We start from the raw sequence: 23,361 nt of genomic DNA, 5'->3' as shown, positions 1-23,361 counted from the left end.
TGTCTGATGTGCTGTGATAGCAACTAGTTTCCCCTTTCATCTTCAGTGACATGACTTTTGGACAACAAACAAATTCAGAGACCTGGCCCCTCTCCTGACTCCACAGTCATGCAGCCATGGAACCTGGGGCAACAAAAGTACTTGCTTCTCTAGTATGGTCTTTCTATAAACCCGTAAGTCAGCTTAGATGATCATGTAGATACCTTTCGCCTCTAACTGTGATTCACATTGTGTTATAGCAAGAAAGAAATACCTTTGATATTTATTGAATGGATTTCTTTGAATAAAGATGAAGTTTTATGTAAAAAAATGGGGCATCGGTTTAGATGTCAAATTATTAGAAAAATATATGTATAAAAGCTATTTTTTTTGATCCTCTAAGAATGAAGACCTTCCCAAAAAAGCCTGGGAAAGTGGGTGCTGAGTAAGTTCACACACCTGAAGTCAGCCCAGATGACATTTTTCCTTGTGAGAGCTAAGCTTGCAAGTCAAAAGAGGGCAGAGAGGACTTTTTCCATTGTTATGGAACCAGGCTGGAACGCTGGTGGAAAAGCCAACTGGCACTCAGAGATCTTGGTAGATCGGAGATTTATTTAACACTGGTGGGCTCAGAGGAGACGTTTCTCCAAAGATCTGAGCCCTGAGCACAAGCATGGGAGACAAAAAATAGTCTATTATTTCCGCATTCAGCATTAGTAGTAATTTGGCACAAGGCAAACAGGGCAGGAAGAAGAATCCGGAAGAGGGGTCTCTAAGCTAGAAACTAGAGTTTGTGTTAGTCTTGTAGGCCATCTTATGGTGCATAACTTTACTTATTTTCCCAACACCATGAATTCATTGTTGAAATTGGGCATTGATCCCCGTTTTCAATCTCTAATTTCAAAGTATTGCTTGTGTTGTAAACAAACAGTCCCCAAAAAGAGTTGCTTGTGGGAAGCCCTCCCCACCACTCCCAACTTAATACCTAACCTAACTGCAGTTTCAGCCTCTCCCAGGAGTGGAATTTTAAGCCAATCAATCTGGAATTTCCTAATGAGCATTAGTGAAGGAATTTGCATGATAAGACCTCCTGCTTCCTCCCCCTCTCCCAACTAAGGAAAGGTGACCTTGCCTGAAATAATCCTTATTTTCTTTTGCTGATAACTTCCTTGCCCCACCATCCTTCTTATAAAAACCTTCTATTTTGTACAGCTTCCAGGAGCATCTCTTTACTTGCTAGATGGGGTGCTTGCTACCTGATTTGTAGAGGCCACCTTGAGGCAACAAGGCTTTGGCACTGGAAACCTGAGCCAAGGCAAAAGGCCCACAGTGACCTGAGGCAAACAGGCTCATTAAGCGACCCACCTGGAAATAGCGATAGTCCCTTACAGACCAGTTGCAACCACACACAGTTTATAAGATTACTAAAAAGCAGAAAAGTCCTTACATTCCATGACTGAGCACTCCACCCCATAACTCTGGCCCTTACCACTGCTTCCTGGCAGACGGTCTCTCTTTTGCTATCCTACCCGCTGCCCCCTTGCAAGTGTATTCAATAAACTTCTCTTTTGTTCTGCCTTGGGGGGATTCTTTCACCACCTGTACCGCCAGCCCCGACCTGATCAGGATGCTCCACATGATTTATGATAGTAACGATGTGGGGCCTGGAGCTAATGGCCAAGAAAGAATTCCTGAGTTTTTTTTTTTTTGGTGCCAAAAGGTGCCTTTATTTATTTTATTTATTTAAAAAATCTTTTAATTTATTTTTTGAGAGAGAGAAAGAGAGAGAGAGAGAGAGAGAGAGAGACAGCGTGTGAGCAGGTGAGGGGCAGAGAGAGAGGGAGACACAGAATCCAAAGTAGGCTCCAGGCTCTGAGCTGTCAGCACAGAGCCCAATGCAGGGTTCAAATTCATGAACCATGAGATCATGACCTGAGTGGAAGTTGGATGATCTATGACTGAGCCACCCAGGTGCCCCTTTTATTATAGCACGGGCTCAGGACCTGTGGGCAGAAAGAACTGCATTTCAGTTAGTGGGGGTTAGGGATAGCAGAGGTCTCTAAGGAATTTGTGCATGTGAGAAGCAAGGTCTCCAGGACCTTGAAGGGCTAGCTGCTAAGACAAGATTATTTACTACCGTCTAGTAAAGCATCAGTCACGAGACCCTTCAGATGTATGTACATCAGTGGGCCGTATGTTTGACAGATGATTGCTAACATATGTCTTGGGGGGGTGTTTTCGGCTCTCAGAGGGAAGTAACACCAACGAGAGCAAAGCTGTAGTGGTAAAACATTAAAAGAAGTCCTTGAGGGAGCTTCAGAAGCGTTAGAGTCTGTACGCCTCAGGGAATCTGCCTGGAGGCGACAATCCACAGCCCTGTCCAGTCTTTAGTCCTTTTTCTCCCACCAATAATAATAATAAATAATAAAGCCTATTAAATCTTCAAATTTAGTCAGTTGAACTTTTGTTTTTTTAACACTTGGTTAATGCAAAATAATCTTATCCCATTGGCAGAACATTCTTTTGTGTCCCCCAAACCTTTTCCAGGCTGCTCTCTTTCCTCCTGATCAGTTCGTGCTCATTAAACACCACTAAGGGGCAGATGTGGGGCCAGGTACCAGAGACACGGGAGTGAATGAGGCAGAATCCCGCAGAGTGCTGCATGCAGTGCAGGCTGCAGATGATGCCACCTGCACTTACAAGTTCATGGCCGAATGTGTGCGGGGCACTGTGGCAATACATAGACGTTGATCTGACCCAGCTTTGAAAGGCACTCCCAGGAGGCTATCTGAGCCCTGTTGGGTAAAGCTGCAAGTTCTGGCTCTCCACTGGGCCTGCACTGCTTAGATCCCTGTCTGGGAGGGGCTCTGTGCCTCGCTGCTCCCGGACACCCCGCCCTGTGCTGGGCTGGGTGGGCGGGGCTGCCATTTTCTCTGTGGTTTGGCCAGACGTAGGAAAGTTACCCTCTAAGCTTCTGTTTTGCTAGATTGTCCATTTCCTGGTTCTTTGGCAAGAGAGATGGTTTTTGTTGAGGCTCTTTCACCCTTTTCTCCCGGTGCCTGTTAATATATCCTGATTGCTGTCTTCTCCAGTCTGGGGTATTTCCAAGTTTGGGGTATATGAAGCCAAAAGAAAACCCAGAGAACTTACCATTTCATTTCATTTGTTGTTCCTTGACTCTCAAGGTCCCTTGTCAGTCTACTTTCTCTTCACCTTTCAGAACCTTCCTATTTTTGTTTTATGTGTCAGATCCAGGGGTTAGATGTCCTTTGGGGGAGGGATAGGGAAAAAATGGACTATCTTCCTGGAAGCAGAAATGCATGTTTCTAAGGACTAGGCATAGACATGGCTTACTTTGTTTCTGATGACATTCCCCTGCAGAACCTCTGTCTCATGGTCCCTCTGGATGTGGGTGAAAGTGAGTTTCACCACTTCCAGGCCTGCCCATAAGACATCTACACAATACCCACCCCCACAATGCATGATAAAAACAGGACCAGTATTGAAGGTGTTGGCATTGTATGCTGGAAAGAGTCTAGATCCTTCCACTTGGAGAGTTCCCTGACTTTCTTTACTGTGCAAAGTAGGCAAGAAACAAGCCTGTATTGCATTGAGCTGCTGAGATCTTAGGACTGTTACAGCAGCTAATATTTATGTAGACCAGTGCACCATGTCCCTTCTCTTTTCTTCACTTTCTCCCCTAATGAGGCTGGACCTCAAGGTTCATTTACGCAATGTTTATCATGTTACTTCCCCACCTTGTCTTTCTGCCTCACAAATCCCAAACTGTTCACTCTCTATCACTGCACCTGTACATTTCCCTGTCTTATTCTGGGGTGACTGAGTGCTACCGGGGGCAATTCAGTGATGGTGCCAGTTAGCACCACCCCCTCAGTCTCAATTAACTGGGCTCTCAGCAGCCCTTAGCAATCCTTAGACATGCTCCTGGTCAGCTCCCTCTCCGTTTTCCCTAGCCACTATCCCAATACTTTCCTCTCATTCTCTACTTCTCATTTCAGCTCCTTGCTTCTCCTCAGAGTGGGAAAAAGTCTTCAGAGAGGTATAAGCTTCCTCAGCCTTCTGTCCTCTCATTTAATAAGCTTCTCTAATGCTTCCTCTCTTTTCTTTCTTTTTTAAAAATTTATTTATTTATTTATTTATTTATTTATTTATAAATTTACATCCAGGTTAGTTAGAATATAGTGCAACAATGATTTTAGGAGTAGATTCCTTAGTGCCCCTTCTCCATTTAGCCCATCCCCCCCCCCCACAACCCCTCCAGTAACCCTCTGTTTGTTCTCTATATTTAAGAGTCTCTTATGTTTTGTCCCCCTCCTTGTTTTTATATTATTTTTGCTTCCCTTCCCTTATGTTCATCTGTTTTGTATCTTAAAGTCCTCATATGAGTGAAGTCATATGATATTTGTCTTTCTCTGACTGACTTATTTCGCTTAGCATAATACTCTCTGGTTCAATCCACATAATTGCAAATGGTAAGATTTCATTCTTTTTGATTGCCTAGTAATACTCCATATATACCATATCTTCTTTATCCATTCATCTGTCGATGGACATTTGGGCTCTTTCCATACTTTGGCTATTGTTGATAGTGCTGCTATAAACATTGAGGTGCATGTGCCTCTTTGAAGTAGCACACCTGTATCCCTTGGATAAATACCTAATAGTGCAATTGCTGGGTCATAGGATAGTTCTATTTTTAATTTTTTGAGGAACTTCCATACTGTTTCCCAGAGTGGCTACACCCAGTTTGCATTCCCACCAGCAGTGCAAAAGAGATCCTCTTTCCCTGCATCCTTTCCAACGCTATCATTGCCTGAGTGGTTATTGTTAGCCTTTCTGGCAGGTGTAAGGTGGTATCTCATTGTGGTTTTGGTTTGTATTTCCCTGATGATGAATGACATTGAGCATTTTTTCATGTGTCGGTTCGCCATCTGGATGTCTTCTTTGGAGAAGTATCTATTCAGGTCTTTTGCCTGTTTCTTCACTGGATTATTTGGGTTTTTTATTTGATTTTTTTTTGGCGTTGAGTTTGATAAGTTCTATATAGATTTTGGAAACTAACCATTTATCAGATATGTCATTTGCAAATATTTTCTCCCGTTCTGTTGGTTGCCTTTTAGTTTTGCTGATTGTTTCCTTCGCTGTGCAGATTTTTATTTTGATGAGGTCCCAATGGTTCATTTTTGCTTTTGTTTCCCTTGCCTCTGGAGACATGTAGAGTAAAAAGTTGCTGTGGCTGGGGTCAAAGATGTTTTTTCCTGCTTTCCCCTCTAGGATTTTGATGGCTTCCTGTCTTATGTTGTGTCTTTCATCCATTTTGAGTTTATTTTTGTGGATGGTGTAAGAAAGTGGTCCAGGTTCATTTTTCTGCATGTTGCCGTCCAGTTTTCCCAGCACCATTTGCTGAAAAGACTGTCTTTATTCCATTGGATATTCTTTCCTACTTTGTCAAAGATCAGTTGGCCATACATTTGTGGGTCCATTTCTGGGTTCTCTATCTGTTCCATTGGTCTGAGTGTCTGCTTTTGTGCCAGTACCATACTGTCTTGATGATTACAGATTTGTAATACATCTTAAAGTCCAGGATTGTGATGCCTTCTGCTTTGGTTTTCTTTTTCAAGATTGCTTTGGCTATTTGGGGTCTTTTCTGGTTCCATATAAATTTTAGGATTGTTTATTCTAGTTCTGTGAAGAATGCTGGTATTATTTTGATAGGGATTGCTTCCTTTATTTTCTATAACCCAATTTCCCCTTCTTTCCTCTAGTCTGGAGAGACATTACCTTCTATCTCTCGAAGTATGTGAGTTTCCTAGAGCTGTTGTAATGAAGTACCTTGAACTGAGTGGCTTAAACAGTAGAAATCTATTGGCTCACAGTACTGGAGGACAAAAGTCCAAGATCCAGGTGTCATCAGAGTTGGCTCTTTCTGAGGGTTTCTGGTGGTTTGCTGGCAATCTTTGGCATTCCTGATCTCTGCTTTGTCTTCATGTGGTATTCTCCCTGGATTCATCTTGGGGTTCAGATTTGCCCTCAGCTCTTTTCTCCAACACTTGCTTCTCCATCTGTGTCTGTAGCCTAATGAATTGTACCAACCTCTGCCAAAGACAGAAAAATATTATCAATTGCATTTGTGAAGTGCCCAGCCATCAAATACTGGGGATTCTGCCACATCTCTGCCAGCTGCGCTCTCTATGCCACACCAGGGATAGTCATGATCTGCTTAGGAAGTTGCAAGGAATCCCAACAGTTTTCCTGCTTCCACTTTAAAAAAAAATTTTTTTTTAACGTTTATTTATTTTTGAGACAGAGACAGAGCATGAACGGGGGAGGGTCAGAGAGAGGGAGACATAGAATCTGAAACGGGCTCCAGGCTCTGAGCTGTCAGCACAGAGCCCGACGCGGGGCTCGAACCCACAGACCATGAGATCATGACCTGAGCCGAAGTCAGACGCTCAACCGACTGAGCCACCCAGGCACCCCCTGCTTCCACTTTTATGGATTTCTACTCCTTCCTCCATGCCCTCCTTTCCAGACGCAGCTCTTGCTTTTTTTGATGTACAGTTCTTTTGTATGTGTGTTTGTTGTGATAAAATATACACATAATATCTATCATCTTTACCATTTTAAGTGTACAGTTCAGTGGCATTAAATATATTCACATGGGGCACCTGGGTGGCTCAGTTGGTTGAGTGTCTGACTTCAGTTCAAGTCATGATCTCACGGTTCGTGGCTTTGAGACCCACGTCGAGTGCTGTGCTGACAGCTCAGAGCCTGGAGCCTGCTTCAGATTCTGTATCTCCCTCTTTCTCTGCCCCTCCCCTGCTCTCTCTCTCTCTCAAAAATAAACATTAAAAAAAATATCCACATGGTTGTGTAGCCCTCACCACCGTCCACCTCCAGAATTCTTTCATCTTGTGAAACTGGAACTCTGTCTCTATTAAACTTATCTCCCTGTTCTCCTCCCCCGGTCCCAGCCCCTGGCACCCACCATTCTGCTTTCTGTCTCTATGATTGTGACTATTCTAAGTACCACATGTAAGTGGAATCATACAGTATTTGCCTTTTCGTGACTGGCTTATTTCATGCAGTGTAATGTCTTTGGGGTTCATCCATGTGTAACATAGTATAGCATTTCTTTCCTTTCCAAGGCTGGATAATTCCATTGTATATATATGCCACGTTTTGTTTATCCATTCATCTGTCAATGGACACTTGGGTTCCTTCCACATTTTGTCTGTTGTGACTAATGCTACTGTGGACATGCTACTCTTTGAAACTCTGCTTTCAGTTCTTTTGGGTATATGCCCAGAACTGGAATCACTGAATCATATGGTACTTCAATTTTTGATTTTTTGAGGAATCACCAAACTGTTTTCCACAGTGATTGTATCATTTGACATCTCCACCAACAGTGCACCAGGGTTCCACTTTTTCCACATCCTCATCAATGCTTGTTTTCTGTTTTTTTAGATAGTAGCCATCCTAATGGGTGTGAGGTGGTGTCTTGTGGCTTCGATTTGCATTTCCCTAATGATTGTGATGTTGAGCACCTTTTCATGTGCTACTGGTCAATTAAATATCTTTGGAGAAATGTCTATTCAAGTCCTCTGTTTTTCTGTTTTTGTTTTTGTTTTGAATTAGGTTGTTTGCTTTTTGTTGTTGAGTTGTAGGCGTTTTCTTTATATTCTAGATATTAATCCCTTTGAGACATATGATTTGCAAATATTTTGGGTTTTTTTTGTGTGTGTGTGTGTCTCTCTCTCTCTCTCTCTTTTTTGCTGCAGCTTTGCTGGAACACGGGGCCCTTCCTAAGTGTGCTAGTTGGGTAATCCTAGCTGAGCGTGGGTGTGGGTGGGGGCTATGATGAAAATGCCACTGCCACAGCACCCCACCCTCCATTGATGCTCAGGGTGTCCCTGGAGTGGAAGAGCTGACAGTGAAAGTTGGTGACTCAAGGGTGAGGTACAGCAATGGGGCCAACAGCCCTGGGGCCTTGTTTAGAAGGCAGAATGTAGACTTGAGAAGGATGAAGACAGAACCACCTGCTGAAGCCTGAGAGAGAGGAAGAGCAGAGTGGAGGGAGGGAAGGGAGAAGAAGAGAGGAAGAAAGGAGGTAAGGCAGCCTGCTTGCTGGCTCTTCTGTCTTTGTGAGTAATGGTAATTTTGCATTCTAAGGGAGGTTCCCTGTCACTCTCAATTGCTCTGAGCTGAGAGTTTTCCTGAACTCCAGGGAGTGGGTGAGGTAGCAGCACTTACTTTGGACAACTCTAAGATCTACCTTGAGTTGACTGGCAGGGGAGTGAGGAGCTTGTAGGAATGAATGATTCAGTTCAGCCAAGGGTAAGGGGTAAGTCAAGAGTCCAGCTGAATGAAGTGGTTGTTCCTTCAACAAACTCAGTATGTGCTTTGCATCACTGAGGTAACACAAGGTGAGAGAAAGAGCACCTGATCAGAGTTGTAGGGTTCTGGGTTCTGGGTTGACTTTACATCTGATCACACAGGCTGGCCTTGTTCAAATCCCTTAACTTTTGGGCTTTGGTTTCTTCAACCCTAACTTGAAAGGATTGGCCTACATCAGTCAGTAGGCTATGATGAATTACTAGGTTAAAACATCAGGGACGCCTGGATGGCCCAGCAGGTTAAGCATCCAACTCTTGATTTTGGCTCAGGTCATGATTTCACAGTGCATAGAATTGAACCCCTCCTCCATACTCTCTTTCTCAAAATAAATAAACCTTTAAAAATTGGAATAGAATAGAAAACATATTAGTGCACAGTATTATTTTTTGATACTTTTGTTTCAGACATAAATATGGGTGGTAATTCTGGGCTGAAATGTAACACTTATTTCTTATTGTGGGTTTTAGGTGAAAACTTTTTTTTAAATGTTTATTTATTTTGAGAGAAAGAGACAGTGTGCACGTGCAAATGGGGGAGGGCCAGAGAGAGGGAGAGAAAGAATCCAAAGCAGGCTCAACACTGTCAGTGCAGAGGGGACTGCAGTACAGACGAGACTCAATCTCATGAATCATGAGATCACAATCTGAGCCAGTATTGAGTCTGATGCTCAACTGACTGAGCCACCCAGGTGCCCTCAGGCGAAAACTTTTAAGAGCACCGGAGAGGTAGATGAAGTTCCTTTCCAGCAACCACATTTTTGTATTTCTAGGTTAGTTATCAAATACCCCAAGAACATAATATTTTTAAACAACTTTTCTCCTCATCTGTGCACACACACACACACACAGATTTTTCCAGGGATCTTCCTTATTTTTCATTTTGAGAAATTAAAAAGAGATGTGATCGCAAGGGTAGGAGTGGAAGGCGGAACAAACAAAGAGAAGCAAGTACTTGGCACTGAGTTTCTGGAGGACTGTGGGGTCCAGTGCACCTTTCCTCCTGTAGATACGGCGGAGGAGCGATCCACTGAGGCCAGAAGATGTGTCTTTCCAGTGCCTTCCTGCTCCTCTGCCTTCTGGGTGAGTGCGCCTTGGGGCAGGGGCATGTCTACTCCGTGGAGCAGGAGATGACGGGGAGGAAGAGAATCTACAGAGACAGATCCATATAGGAGGTGTGGAAGGCTGGGAAAATCTTCCTGGAAGATTCAAAGTTTTGTTCTACTTACTTGATTCTCCCACCTGGCCTCCCTTGAGAATGGAGAAGGGAAATATTTTCCTCTGGATAATCACCCACTTGACTTTTCCTGACTTGGGGCATGACCCCTATTTGCCAGTGATTCTTCTATGTGTAGAATCATGTGTTGCCCTTGTCAGGGAGAGAAAGGGGTTGACTTAAGGCTAGTCAGCACATGGCTTCAGCCTCTCCCAGCTCTTATTGACTTTCCTCTGTGTCTCTGCTCCCACTTAACTCCTGGGGTGGAGGGGAAGCATCCTGTACCCCTCGTCCCCCCACAACCTGGGGAACACCAGATTACCCACTGTGGGGTCCTCACTCAGAAGCAGAGTGTTCCAGCTTTAGTCCTGTAACTTGAGAGAAACTCCCTCTCTCTCCCTTCTGTCCTCTGTGTTCAGATTCCAAATCCCACTCTTTGTAATGCTGTGTTAACATGAGGATTATTGAAGCCTGGACATGACATGGGATAGTCAGAGATGAGTCCTGCCAAAGGCGGCTTTGAGGATTAAACCCATTAACCCATTAACACATGTAAAGAGCATGGAACAGTGCCCACTCCTTCCTAAACTCTGAATCAATACTTTCTATTATAATGAGAACAGTGCTGGATCCTTGCTCAATTTTCTCTCACTCCCCCTCTTAATGGAGGAGAGCCAGGTTGGGCCTATAACAGAGTGAAAAATCACCCAAGAGAAATGATTCAGACTAACATCACCTCCAGAGACTCAAGAAGGTCAAAATGGCTTGGTGGGGGCTGGGGGAGGGGAGAGGTGAGTATGGAAGGAGGATTTGAGAGATGAGTATGTGTGTTATGTGGAGGGAAGTTGATTTGCCATAGAGGAAAGATTTTTTCTGGTCTGCTAGAAAAGCAGGAGAAAATTCATCTTGCTCACAGATCTGAGGGGAACACAGCTGCCCATGTAGGCACGTGTTTGTGCAGCTAGGCATGTTTCCTGTAGAGGGGTGAGCATGGGAGGATGTGGGGGGCACCCAGGGATGGGGAATGGTGTCTCTGTTCATCGAAGATCACTGCAAGTTGGTGAACAGGGGCCAGGAGCTACAGGATGCACTGGATAAGGTGTGGGGGTTTGTGTTTTTCAGGCTATTTCACTCTGAGCATTCCCAGGATCTTAAAAGGCACAACGGGAGGAACATTGGTGATGGAGTGCCGGTACAATGTGGGAGAGGAGGGTCACAGGAAGTTCTGGTGCCGAGGGCCCAACTGGACAGACTGTGTCCGAGTCATTGAAACGGAACAGATGGCAGGGCAAGAGGTGAGGCGTGGCCGAGTAACCCTTCGAGACAACCCCAGAGAGCACCTTTTCCATGTGATCACGGAGGACCTGGAGGAAGGAGATGCAGACACTTACTGGTGTGGGGTGGACAGGGCCACAAGTGTCCCCCAGGCCCCGGTGGCTGTGACTATTTTTCCAGGTAATCCCTTCCCACACCCTTTGCCTGCATAGGTTGAGGTCATGGGTGCCCAGTCTCTCTTGCTGAGGAGTGAAAGGAGGCTCCAGCCAAGGCCCATGACTGGCTACCCAGGGGGACAGGAATGCACCTGTGTGTAGGCACACGCGTCCGTGCCTACATGTAAGTGTGACTGGTGAAATAAGTCGGGTTGCATCTTGAGCCCTGGAGTCAGAAAGCTGTGTTCAAGTCTCAGCTGTGCCACTTGTGGGCTGTGTGACTTGGGCAAGTTACTTAACTGGTTTGTGCCTCAGTTTCCCCATTAGTAAAACTGGAGAACAATAGTGTTGCTGTACAGTGATTGAGAGCATTAAATGAGTTGGTAGGGGTGAAGCGCTGATCACAGTGGCTGGTAGTTAGTTAGGACTTACAAGATGGTAGCCATTGGTGCTATCATCTAGGCCAAACCAAAGCTGCAACACTCACATCTCCAGGTTCTGGCAGGGAAAAGTGGCTTTATTTATGGGCTTTAGGGGGTCCCCTTGTTTCTCTCCCTCAGTTATTGAAACATTATTATCTGCCTATTATGGACCTAGTCTGGCGATGTCGGGGGGAGACGGGGAAAGCAGACAGATTCAGTCTTCACAGCCCGGTGGGCTTGCAGGGAGTTGTAGATGTTGACCTTGGAGTGGAGATGAGGAAGGACAGGGACAGAGAACAGGGGAGCTTGGGAACAGTGGTGGGGCAGGGGAAGCCCATCCTTTATGGACATGCAGCCACTCACTATACAGATGGTGACAGGTGCAATGTAAGTGTGTGGGGGGGCTAGTGAGATAGGGATTAAATGGTGTTTGAGTGGGGAGGAGCTACCTTGGGTACAAGGCCCCCAGGAGGGCTCCCTCCCAAGGAGGTAGCACGTGAGCTGGGTCATGGCCCCCCTGCCCTATGGCTCTGCTGGAGACACCAGCCCTGGTGTCCTGCTTCTTCTTAGCCCAGCATGAACACAACTATGCAGTTACAGCTCCCTCACTCGGGTCCCCACTCAGAAGGGGGCACATGAAAATCTACACCAGCATTTTTTCCATGCTTTTATTTTATGCCATATACCTGATCTGTGTGCAGGGGTGAGGGAAAGAGGGAGGGTCTGGGTCCTTCCCTCTGGAGTTTTCAGAATCCCCACAGTGATGAGAATGTGCTGGAGCTTCACCGGAAGGCCTCTTGTGGGGTTTCTTGGAGGGCTGGCTGAGGCCCCTGAAAGACCCCTCCTTCCAGCATCCCCTGCCTGTGCCTGGGATGTCTTGGTGTGAGATGGGGCTGGGGACCCCCCCCCTCCGAAAAGTAATATGGGATTCTCCTGCCTGGTCTTGGCACCTCCCCCAGGACACTTCTCCTCTCTGTGTAACCACAGCATCCCTTGAAGATGGGGAGATGTGCAGTGTTATGATGACTGAAGACTTTGAGCCATTGGGAGGTTGGGGCAGAGAGTGACTTGTGACCTGCTCTGTAGGCTCAGCGACAGTATCAATGATGACCACTGAGACATTGGCCAGCATGGGAGCCCCAGCTCTGACCAGTCACATGGCCAGCCCTGGCCTTCCTGCCTGGTAAGAAAAGCCATGTCCCTGCAAGAGGGTCCCCCTATCCTGGCTGTATTGTTTCCTGGTGGGGATGCAAGCTTGGAGTCCCCCTGGCTTTGGTGTGACACCTTAGTACCTGCTGCAGGTCCCAAGGAGAGCCAGGACCCCTGTACCTGGCCTCTGCTTTGGTTCTCTGCTCTGTCTCCTTCCCCATCTCTAAGTGTGAGGGTGTTAGTAGCCAGTGTTTGGGTTCCCATTCCAGCTCTACTTTTTATTAACAGGGTGATGACACTGGGCAAGTCACTTAACCTCTGCATGTCTCAGTTGCCCCATCTGTAAAATGAGGATGACTTGGGGCACCTGGGTGGCTTAGTCAGTTAAGTGTCTGACTTTTGACTTCGGCTCAGGTCATGATCTCACAGTTCATGAGATCGAGCCCCTTGTCAGGCTCTGCGCTGACAGTGTGGAACTTGCTTGGGATTCTCTCTCTCCTTCTCTCTCCTCCCCTTCCCTGCTCTCTCTCGCTCTCTCTCTCTCTCTCTTAAAATAACCAAATAAACATGAAAAAAAATAAAATGAGGGTGGTTCTAGTGACTATGGTTGTTCTCGTTATTTGTGGTTGTTTTATGCCAAAAACTAGTAAAAAAATATAATCATTTATGATGTTCACGGATTCTGTGAGTCAAGCATTTGGACAGGATACAACATGGAAATTTGTCTCTGCCCCAGGATGTCTGGAACCTCAGCTGGAATCCCATATGTGGCCTCTGCATGTGGTCTGGGCTTCCTTACAATATGGTGGCTGGGTCCATGAGCAAGTGTTCCAAGACAGCCAGGTGGGCCCTGTCTCCTTCTCCTGACCTATTCTCAGAAATAATGCATTGCTTTTATGTTCTGTAGTCAAAGCAATCACCAGTCCATCCAGCTTCAAAGGGATGAGAAATAGATTCCACCTCTTGATAGAGAAGAGTCAGGCTTCTGGAAGAGCATGTGGGACTAGAAATATTGCTGTGACCATTTTTGGAAAATACAACCTGCCACAGACATGATAACAGAACAGCCTTACAGAGTCCCTGTGAAGAATACATTAAGGGAATAGGGTGAAGCATGGAGCCAGGGCTCCCCACATAGTGAGCCATTCTCCCTTTTCTCTCTTCTGTCTCTCTGTCCTGGGGAACAACTTATCAGAACCAGCATGGCGGGGGGGGGGGCGCTGATGATGGTCCATGACTTGTGTGCTGGGTTCAGAGTCCAAAGGTGGGGTGCAGAGTGGCCTCTCACTAATGCACTGTAGTCACTTTCTTCTGACCCTATTTCCTCCACCAGGCCCTTCCTGTTCTTTGCCAGCTTCCTATTCCTGGTCTTGCTGAAAGTCAGCCTCTTCCTGAGCTTCAGTTATGCTGCCATTTGGTTGGCCTGGCTTCAGCGTCACCTCTGAGGATGATGGTCTGCCCAGCCCAGTGTAACTGCAGCTCACTCCCCAGTGACTCCCTGTCTGGTGACACAGTTCCTGGCCTCTCTGCTCCAAACTCAGCCTGGACCCTTTCCTGGGATGTGAAGCCAGAAATGAATCAGCCCCAGCAGAGACTTTTGTGCCTGGGCATTGAGTCATCTTTGCCGGATCCTTTCCCAGGCTGGTCTGACAGCAGACACCAGGACTCCATGTGAGGACATGGGCTGTGGACTGAGATGGATGTGTGTTCAAACTTCAGTGCTTACAACATGACCCAGTAGAGGTTTTTGATGGCTCTCATCATCTGTTTCTTGGATTTGTATTTAATTGAGATAATACATGGAGGACATTGGCCGTGTAGGAGCTTCCACATGGAGCTGCCATGGCAATTGCTGGTTTGGGTCCAGGGCACAGGGAGGAGGGTAAGCAGTTAAGGGACCTGGGAGGAGCAAGCCAGGCCTCCTGCGACTTCTGCTTGACTCTGGGCACAATGTGGGCAGGTGGTTAGCCCCCAGAGGTCTCACCCACATCTGTCTGTGCCAAATATGCATTCAGCAAATGGGAGAAGGGGATGAAGAATGTGGGTCTTGCTTTAAATGGCAGCTGAAAGCACCATCCCTATGTGCAGCAGGTTCTAGGAAGAGGATTTTCTTGTTACAAGCTGCAAACAGAGCTGCTTTGGGGCAGTGAGTATCCAGGCACGAGGGGGCCTGACCTGGCTCTAGCCTGAACCCCTCCCCGCTCCTTCTCTCTCTTTGTCCCTCTGTCCTCCATCCTCAGTGGCCTCTGTCCTGAGGAGGAGTTCCTTTCTCTTTCCTTAAGGTTCAGCCCTTATGCCCAGGGTACCGAAATCACATCTTATCTGCTATTCTTTTTGATACTCCTTTCCCCTGGATTTGTGTGATCTACAGAAGAATCCCACATGCCTTCTATGCCTTCATCCAAGGTGTTGCTAAAAATACTGAACAGGTGGGGCGCCTGGGTGGCTCAGTCGGTTGAGCGTCCGACTTTGGCTCAGGTCATGATCTCCCAGTCCATGAGTTCAAGCCCCGCGTCGGGCTCTGTGCTGACAGCTCAGAGCCTGGAGCCTGTTTCAGATTCTGTGTCTCCCTCTCTCTGCCCCTCCCCCGTTCATGCTCTGTCTCTCTCTGTCTCAAAAATAAAATAAACGTTAAAAAAAATTAAAAAAAAATACTGAACAGGGGACCTCCCAGGTGGAACCTTTGGTCATCTGACTGCAGGTGTCTTGACTTCTTTCCTGCAGGATGAGGAATGTGGCAGGCACCCTGACACTGTCCTTCTAGACAGGTGTGACAACAGGCTATCAGTTGGTTACTGCCTCACTTCTAGTTGAATAAATATATCCTCACACTTTTTCATGAGTTAATTAGCAAGACAATAGGCCCTTTAACTCCTAGCACCCTAAGTAAGCGGCTTTCTCTGTACCGAAGGTCTTACAAAGAGGCCTAGTCAGAGCTAAGGGGAAATGAGTGTGGGATGAACCCACTTGCTTCTAATGAATAGGATATGGCAAATTAACAGGATGCCACTCTGCTATTTGGTTACAAAAAGACTCGGGGGTGCCTGGATGGCTCAGTCAGCTAGGCATCTGACTCTTGATTTCTGCTCAGGTCATGATCTCGCTGTTGTGAGGTTGAACCCTGCATCAGGCTCTGTGCTGGGTGTGGAGCCTGCTTGTGATTCTCTCTCTCCCTCTCCCTCTGCACCTCCCCTACTCACTCTCATGCACACACTCTCTCTCTCAAAAAAAAAGTCTCTGGTTTCTGTCTCACTGGCTTTCACTTACTTGCTATGATGGAAGCCAGATGCCATGTTGTGAGCATGTTGGGAGGACCATAAGGCAAGGAACTGAGGGGGCTTCTCACCAATATCCATAAAAGCCTTGAGTTCCATGGTCTGTGAGTAACCGAATCCTGCCAGCAACTACATGAATGAACTTAGCAACTGACCCATCCTCAGTTGAGCCTTCAGATGAGAATGTGGTCCCATTCAACACTGCAGCCTTCTGCAAACCCTGTAAACAAAGTCATGCACAATTTCTGTGGAATAGTATATATTATTGTTTTAAGCTAAGTTTTGGGGTAATTTGTTATGCAGCAGTAGGTAACTTTGATCCCATGAGTTGCCTAAGAGTAGGACCAGGAATGAAGGTTTATCTTTCTGCCTTCTCAGGCTCTAGCACAGTGTTGACACACAGAACATGCACAGAAACATTGGTTGCAGTGATGGGAAGTCACTGGTGAATCCAGGATTACCCCATCAGAGCAGGAGGCAGAGACAGGTCAATGCACATGCTCCATTTGAGGAGTGTGCAAAGAAAGGTTTAATGCAGTGTGTCTCTTTCATTCAGCTCTTACTTATCTCCAGGAATGCCCAGGGCCATGTTAGTGACTCTTGGCCAGGTTAGAGTTAGGGTTAGGGTTAGGTTTAGGTTTAATGACTTAACTCCTGGAATGCTCACATTGTCACCAATGAATGAAATTATTCTGTAAACCCGAGACAGTGGGTCAGGATGGAGCGGGTGGTCAACATTGTTCCATGTCATCATGAAGATGCTGGTACCTGGATTGTAGGTACTTTATCAACTCTCTTTAAGAACTCTTGCCTCCAAACTGAAGTGGGCTTCCCTGGGTGGAGACATCTCCCACATACCTTTAGTTGGCAGCCAGAGAGAAGTGCCCATTCCCATGGCCCTTGCAGAGAAGCCTCCAACCCCACCTCTAGTGTTTGCTCATGGATAAGATTCCTGATACTCCTTTACTGTATCTTTTGCTTTAAGAAGCCTTTGCCATGACCATAACTTGTTAAGTTATTTGAGTCCTTCCAGTGAATCACCAAACTAGTGGGAGATCATGGGACCCCTTGTGCAGAATGAAAAGGTGTTTAGGGGGCAAAAGAGGAGCTTGTTATTATGAAAGGAAGGGAATGGGCTCTCTTCATCCCTCCCTTAATTCCATTATTTGGCAGAACAGTGGCACCCGCAAAGATGTCCCCATTTTAACCCCCAAAAGAACTTGCGAATATTTTACTTTTTATGGCAAAAAAATACTTTACAGATGTGATTGAGTTAAAGATCCTGAGATGGAGAGATTATCCTGGATTATCCAGTGGGCCCAATATTATTGTAAGGGTTCCTATGAAACAGAAGCTGGAGGGTCAGAGTCACAGAAAGAGATATGATAATGGGAGCCAAGGGTGGAGTGATGTGGGGCCATGAGCCACATGCAGGTGGAAGAAGTCAAGGAAGTGGATTCTGCCCTGGACCTTCCAGAAGGAATGAAGCTCTGCTGACACTGTGACTTTGATCCTGCAAAACTAATTTCAGACTTCCAACCTCTAGAACTTTAAGACTGGTATACAATCCCCCCCTCCTCTTTGTGACACCAAAAAGGGCATCTAGGTTAAGATTTGAACTGGGGAGGGATGTAAACCTTGGTTATAGCTGGACCAGAAACCATTCCCCAAGAGGACCTGTGTGTGACCACAGTGGACAGGCATTTCCCACAGGGCAGGGCTGGAGTTGTGGAAAAGCTATAGGATTGAAAGCAGAGGACAGCCTGGGATGGAGGGGTAACTGGCCTCCCAGGGATGGGTGCCGTGTCTGGGTGGGGCCTCAGCAGGTGAGGGAACATGGTGCCATCAAACTCCCCTTGTGGCTGTGGTTTTGGGCCACTCTCTATTTCAGCAGGTCCTTCCCCTTTCCTGATAACTTTGCAGCTTAAAATGAAGAAGTAGCAGAGGAAGGAAGCAGATAACAAAATATGGACAGGAAGTGACAGTGTCCAGGGCTGGAACTCTTAGGCCAGATGTCAGATGAGAAGGATCTGGATGTTCTGGGGCCAGGGAGATAGAACCACTGGTCTATTTGTAGCTCGGCCCCCTCTCTGCCTTCAGGTGACTGGGGCTGGGACTTGTCACTTACTGAATCTTCTCTGGGAGGAGGTGGAGAAAACGATGAAGGAAGTTCAGGCACACACAGGTCCCATGAGATCACCACCATCTAAGCAGATGGGCAGGAGGATATGGAGACCATGGCTATCAGTGCACGGCACAGGCTGGGGTGGGGCATTTTGTCAGCCCACAGGTGTGTGTGTGTGCACTTGTGATAGCAGTTGCTAACATGACACCAGGGTCTGTGCCTAGCACTTGACATCATTGATCTCATTTATTCCTAACAACAGTCCTTAGGAGGTGGCTACCACCATCGTTATGAAGAAACTGGGGGCTACAGAGGTGCCAGGGAGGGAGAGGTGTACTCTCCTCAGCAGTGGGAGGCCAGTGGTTAAGGGGGACAACAGCCAAGCTTCCCATGAGAAACAAAGTAAGGACAAGCCAGAGGCCTGGTGTTTGGGTGTGCAGGGCCTCACAGGAGTAGACCCCAATTCTCAAGAGGCCCAGTGGAGTGGCACAACCTGTCTTGGGGCCGGGGAGGGTGACTGGGGCAGCAGTAATGTGAGTGGTCAGGTGAATGAGCCACTGTAAGGCAGAATTAGCAACGACTTGGGTGTGCAGCCACCAGGCATCCAGGATCCACTGGGACGTGTGCAGGCAGCAAGTGACTGTTGATCACACGCCAGAAGGTCCCGTAGGCAGCCCCAGTTGTTGCCCTTGAGGATCCAAACAAAGGATCCTGAATTGGTCTTGAGCTGCACTGGAGAGTCTAGACAGAGTGATTTCAGTAAGATTTGAGGAATTACTTTTTTTTTTTTTTTTTTTTTTACCGGACTGAACAAATCCATGCCAAACTGCTGGCCAGAATCTTCTGCATGTTGCTGTCTAGTTCTCCCAGAACCATTTGTTAAAAAGACTGTCTTTTTTCCATGGGATATTCTTTCCTGCTTGGTCAAAGATTAGTTGGCCATACATCTGTGGGGCCAATTCTGGAGTCTCTATTCTATTCCATTGGTCTATGTGTCTGTCTTTGTGCCAATACCATGCTGTCTTGATGATTACAGCTTTGTAGTAGAGGCTAAAGTCTGGGATTTGCTGGCCAGAATCAAAGGGGGAAGTCCTATCACCCAGTTTGTGAAAACTTTGCTCTGCTTAGTGAAACAGTTTCTGGTGGTAGACCCTGGCTGCAAGGATGAGACTCAATAGCCCAGTGCAGTCATTTTGCACAGCAACCTGTCAGGTTAAGTGTATGTTTACCCCAGAACCTGGAACCCGGAAATCCTGCTTTGGTGAAAATTTGACAGCAAGGAAGCCAACGAATCAGACTTCAAAAGTTTCCTCATTTTCTTTCAAAACCACCAGCAACGTCTGCATTGTCCATACTCTGGTGTCTGGATTCGAGACTGGTTTGAGGACACCATGCCTCTCCACTTTGGAGACACTATTTCTATGGTAATAACTTATTACTGTACAATTGCTGAAAGTGGAGGAGAGGTCCAGACACCTGTCTTTGGGAGGCAGCTCTCTTGTGTGGCTCCAGCTCCCTGCTCCGGTCCTTTGACTTCCTTCGAATCCTTTGAGGAATTTGTAGACTGTTTTCCACCACTTTCCATTCCCATGAACAGGTATATGGGTGTTCTGACTTCTTGACATCCCTTGTCAAGACTCACTCTCAGACTTTTTGATGCTAGCCATTCTTGTGGGTATAAAGCAGTGTCTCACCGCGGTTTTGATTTGCATTCCTTGATGGCTAGCATTTCCCTAATGATGTTGTCTGTCCTCCTCTTTGGACTGCCCCAGCTTTCTACCTCCTCCCTAGTGTGGTGGAGCAGATAGTAATAAGGGGAGTCTTGTCTTCTAGAAACTAAGCCTCTTCCCCTATGGCAGCTTCCCCCAAATGCATGTGTGTCAGTTTTTGGTGGAGATGGGCAGGCCTCAGCCCTAAGGGCCTCCTGCTGTCCCCTGGCAGAATGGCTCTGGGCAGTGGGTAGACACTGGATGGTAGTTCCCATGTCATAGAAGCCATGCTGTGGATTGTGCAGCCTGTGGCCCCCAACTGCAAAGCATTGGTAAGACATTGGGGTGATGGAGATGGGGAAGAGGCTGTGCTTCCTTTTGGGAAAGTGATCTCCCTACTTCTTGGTCACTAAGCTCTTGGTCAGTTTGCTGCTTCCTCTACTGGTTTTCCCCTCAAATCCCAAAGGATAACAAACCAGATTGGAGTTTGTGAACTTGATTTGATGAAGTCTGGTATCAGGACCTCCTTCTGCCTCTGTCTTCTTATCTATAAACTAGGAATAATGGTACCTGCCTTACAGCTTTGCTGTGAACTTCAGAAATAATTTTGGAGAACCCGTTAGCACTGTGCTCGGGGAAGAGAAGCAGTTATTGTTATAATCGGGACCCCTGCCTAGCCCCTCCTGGGTGTGGCAGTTCTACAGTTTCCTGTCTCCCTGAGATGCTGTAGGTCTGCCCAGCCCACACTTTTCTCAGAAACTTCAGATCTTATCCCTGCACTGCCAATTTCTCACTCAGCTTCCGACTGGAATATTTGATTTTCCACTTACAGGCAGAATCCTGCCGGGAAGAAAGGCCCAAACCTTTTGATGGTTGAACAGAACTCACGGATCTGGCCACCATTCCCTTCCCTTTCTCCACAAGAAGTGAGAAATATCTGTGATGCTTTGGGCTTTGAGACCCAGAAGCTTACGTTTATTAATTAAAAAAAATTACGTGTGTCTTCTTCCAAATATTAAACTTTAGCATTTTCAATAAATGTAATAACCATATTAATAATGATAATTTAGACATAGATTCTAAAGTTTAACAGGTTTTTCCTTTACACCCACATCTTTTTCAAATTTCAATTCTTTGGATTGACTTCTCAGTTGGGTGGAGTACTTTGAGACTTTTTTTTTAACATAGTATAAATGGATAATGCACATTTGGAGTCCTTGCATTTTTGAAATATCTTTCTGTTTTTGTCTACAAGGTAGAGCATTCTTGGACATTGATTTTCTGTCTTGAAATTCCATAGACATTACTCCACTGCATATATATTTAATTGTACACACACACACACACATGCATTTAATTGTAAGATACACATAGAAAAGACTACATAAAACATATGTACCATTTACATAATAATCATAAAGCAATTTTTATATAGCTACCAATGAGGTCAAGAAATAGAACATTGCCAGTACCCCAGATATCTGCTTTCTGTTCATACCCTCTCCCTTCTCCACTAGATATATGCATTACTCTGATAGTTGTGACATTCATTTCCTTGATTTTTAAACATCAACCGTATTGTAGTACATTTCACATATAAGAAAATGCACCCATTTTATATGTACAGTTCAATGAGTTTTGACCATCTCCTTCCCTGTGACCAACACCACAATCAAGATATAGGACATTATCAATTACCGCAGAAAGTTCCCTTGTGCCCCTTTATAGACCATCCCTAACCCTGCTACAGGCAACTATTGATCTGATTTCTATCACCTCTATATGAATTTCATATAGTTTAGTCTTACCTACTTTGGGACTTCATATAGATGGGACAATATTATAAATATGTTCATGACTTGCTTCTTTCACTTAATATTATGCTTGAGATTCATCATGTTGCAGCTGTAGTGTGCCCATTTTCGCTGCTGAATAAGATTCCACTGTGTGATTACACCACATGTATTTATCCATTCTATTGTCGATGAACATTTGGTTGTTGTCAGATTTTGCAGTTATGATCAGGACTACATTCTACATTCAATTCATGCATAAGAAAATAAGGACAGTGTATTAGTCACTTGTCTGTTCGCTCTTAGATCTACTCATTGGCATCTATCTATCATCTATCTATCTATCTATCTATCTCTATCCATCCATCCATCATCTATCTCTCTAGCTCTATCTTATCTATCTCTCAATCTATCTAGCTATTATGTATCTACACACCTATTCACAATAGTATATAGTCTCTTATTGTTAGGTAATTAGGGTCTTTGCAATTTTTCACTAATATGTGTTCTCATTTCCAATTTTTTTCTTAGCCTATATTATGCAAAGCAGAAATATGGGGCACAGAAAAAGGCCACTTTTATAATTCTTTACACCTATTGCTAAATTACATTGTAGAACCAGAGGAGTGTGTCACCCACAAGGAATATATGAGTTCCTATAGCACCACACCTTTGTCTGCCTTTACTACTACCTTAAAAACATCTTGACTAACGGGTCCCTGGGTGGCTCAGGCAGGTAAGCATTTGACTCTTGATTTTGGCTCAGGTCATGATCTCACAGTTTGTGGGATCAAGCCCCAAGTTGGGCTCTGCACTGACAGTGCAGAGCATGGTTGGGAATTCTCTCTCTCCCTCCCTTTCTCTCTGCCGCTTCTGTGCATGTGCTCGCTCCCTCTCACAAAAATAAATAAACATGAAAAAAAGCCATCTTGACTAATTTGGAAAATTTATAATTTAGTTGTTTTCATATATCCATGAATTTGCTTGCCAGTGAGGATAAACACTTATTTTTTCTGAATATTAGTCCTTTGCCTTTCTTTCTTCTTTTGAGACTTGCGGGTCCATGGTCTTTGCCAATTTTTCTTTTAAGGCTTTAGTATTTCTCATTTTGATTTGTACAAGCTCTTAATGTTTTTGGCATTTTTTCCCCTATTTTATTATTTGTCTTTTTTTTTTAACCACAGAAATGATTTAAATTTTATGTAATTAAATCTAGCTTTGTGCTTGTATTTCAAGTTCTGTGAGCAGCATGATGACACCCTGGAGACTGCCTATCACAGGACATGACCCTGCAGTCTGCCCATTCACGCTCCTGGACACCACACTGGCCAGCTCCTCCCCTTTGCTTCTAGCCCTTTCCAGCCATTGCCTCTTTTCTCTCTGCTTTTCTTCCCAGAGCTTCTTGTGAAACACTGTCTACACTGGCTGGCTCCATTTCCTCTTCCCTCCCTTTCCCCCCAGTCTCTCCCAATCTGTCTTGACAAGGACCACATCCCTCCTTCTAATCCTGTCCAGGGCATCTTGTCTTTCTGCATCTTACTTTACTTCTCTGTAGTGTTTGGTTCAGCCAATGGCTCTTCCTTCTGGAAATGTGTTCCTTTCCCTGCTTTCAGACTCTCCTGGTTTTCCTCTTGCTTCACTTTCCTCCTCCTTACTTTTTTTGCCACCTTTCTTCCTCAGTCCACACATGTTGCTGAACTTGGGAACCTGGGTCCTGGTGCTCTCAGGTAACCCTGTGAACTTCTAAATGTGTGTCTCTCACCTGGACCACAGGTTGTACACTCAGCTCCTCACTAAGCATCTCCACTTGGACGTCTAACAGGCATTGAGAAACCCTTAGTGAAAG

General features: G+C 45.6%; 1 protein-coding gene across 1 annotated transcript; it reads left to right on the top strand.

The window, feature by feature from the left end:
- Nucleotides 1-9,243: 9,243 nt before the first annotated feature.
- Nucleotides 9,244-14,364, top strand: LOC122485863 (CMRF35-like molecule 6). The gene is made up of 4 exons (XM_043585185.1): nucleotides 9,244-9,479; nucleotides 10,735-11,067; nucleotides 12,551-12,647; nucleotides 13,947-14,364. The coding sequence occupies exons 1-4, from the start codon at nucleotides 9,440-9,442 to the stop codon at nucleotides 14,056-14,058; spliced, it is 582 nt and encodes a 193-aa protein (XP_043441120.1). The 5' UTR covers nucleotides 9,244-9,439; the 3' UTR covers nucleotides 14,059-14,364.
- Nucleotides 14,365-23,361: the final 8,997 nt, after the last annotated feature.

The sequence above is a fragment of the Prionailurus bengalensis genome, chromosome E1 (assembly GCF_016509475.1).
Source record: "Prionailurus bengalensis isolate Pbe53 chromosome E1, Fcat_Pben_1.1_paternal_pri, whole genome shotgun sequence".
In the NCBI taxonomy this organism is placed as follows: Eukaryota; Metazoa; Chordata; class Mammalia; order Carnivora; family Felidae; genus Prionailurus; species Prionailurus bengalensis.
Note: the sequence above shows the minus strand (reverse complement) of the source record. Positions and strands in the feature narration are given on the sequence as shown.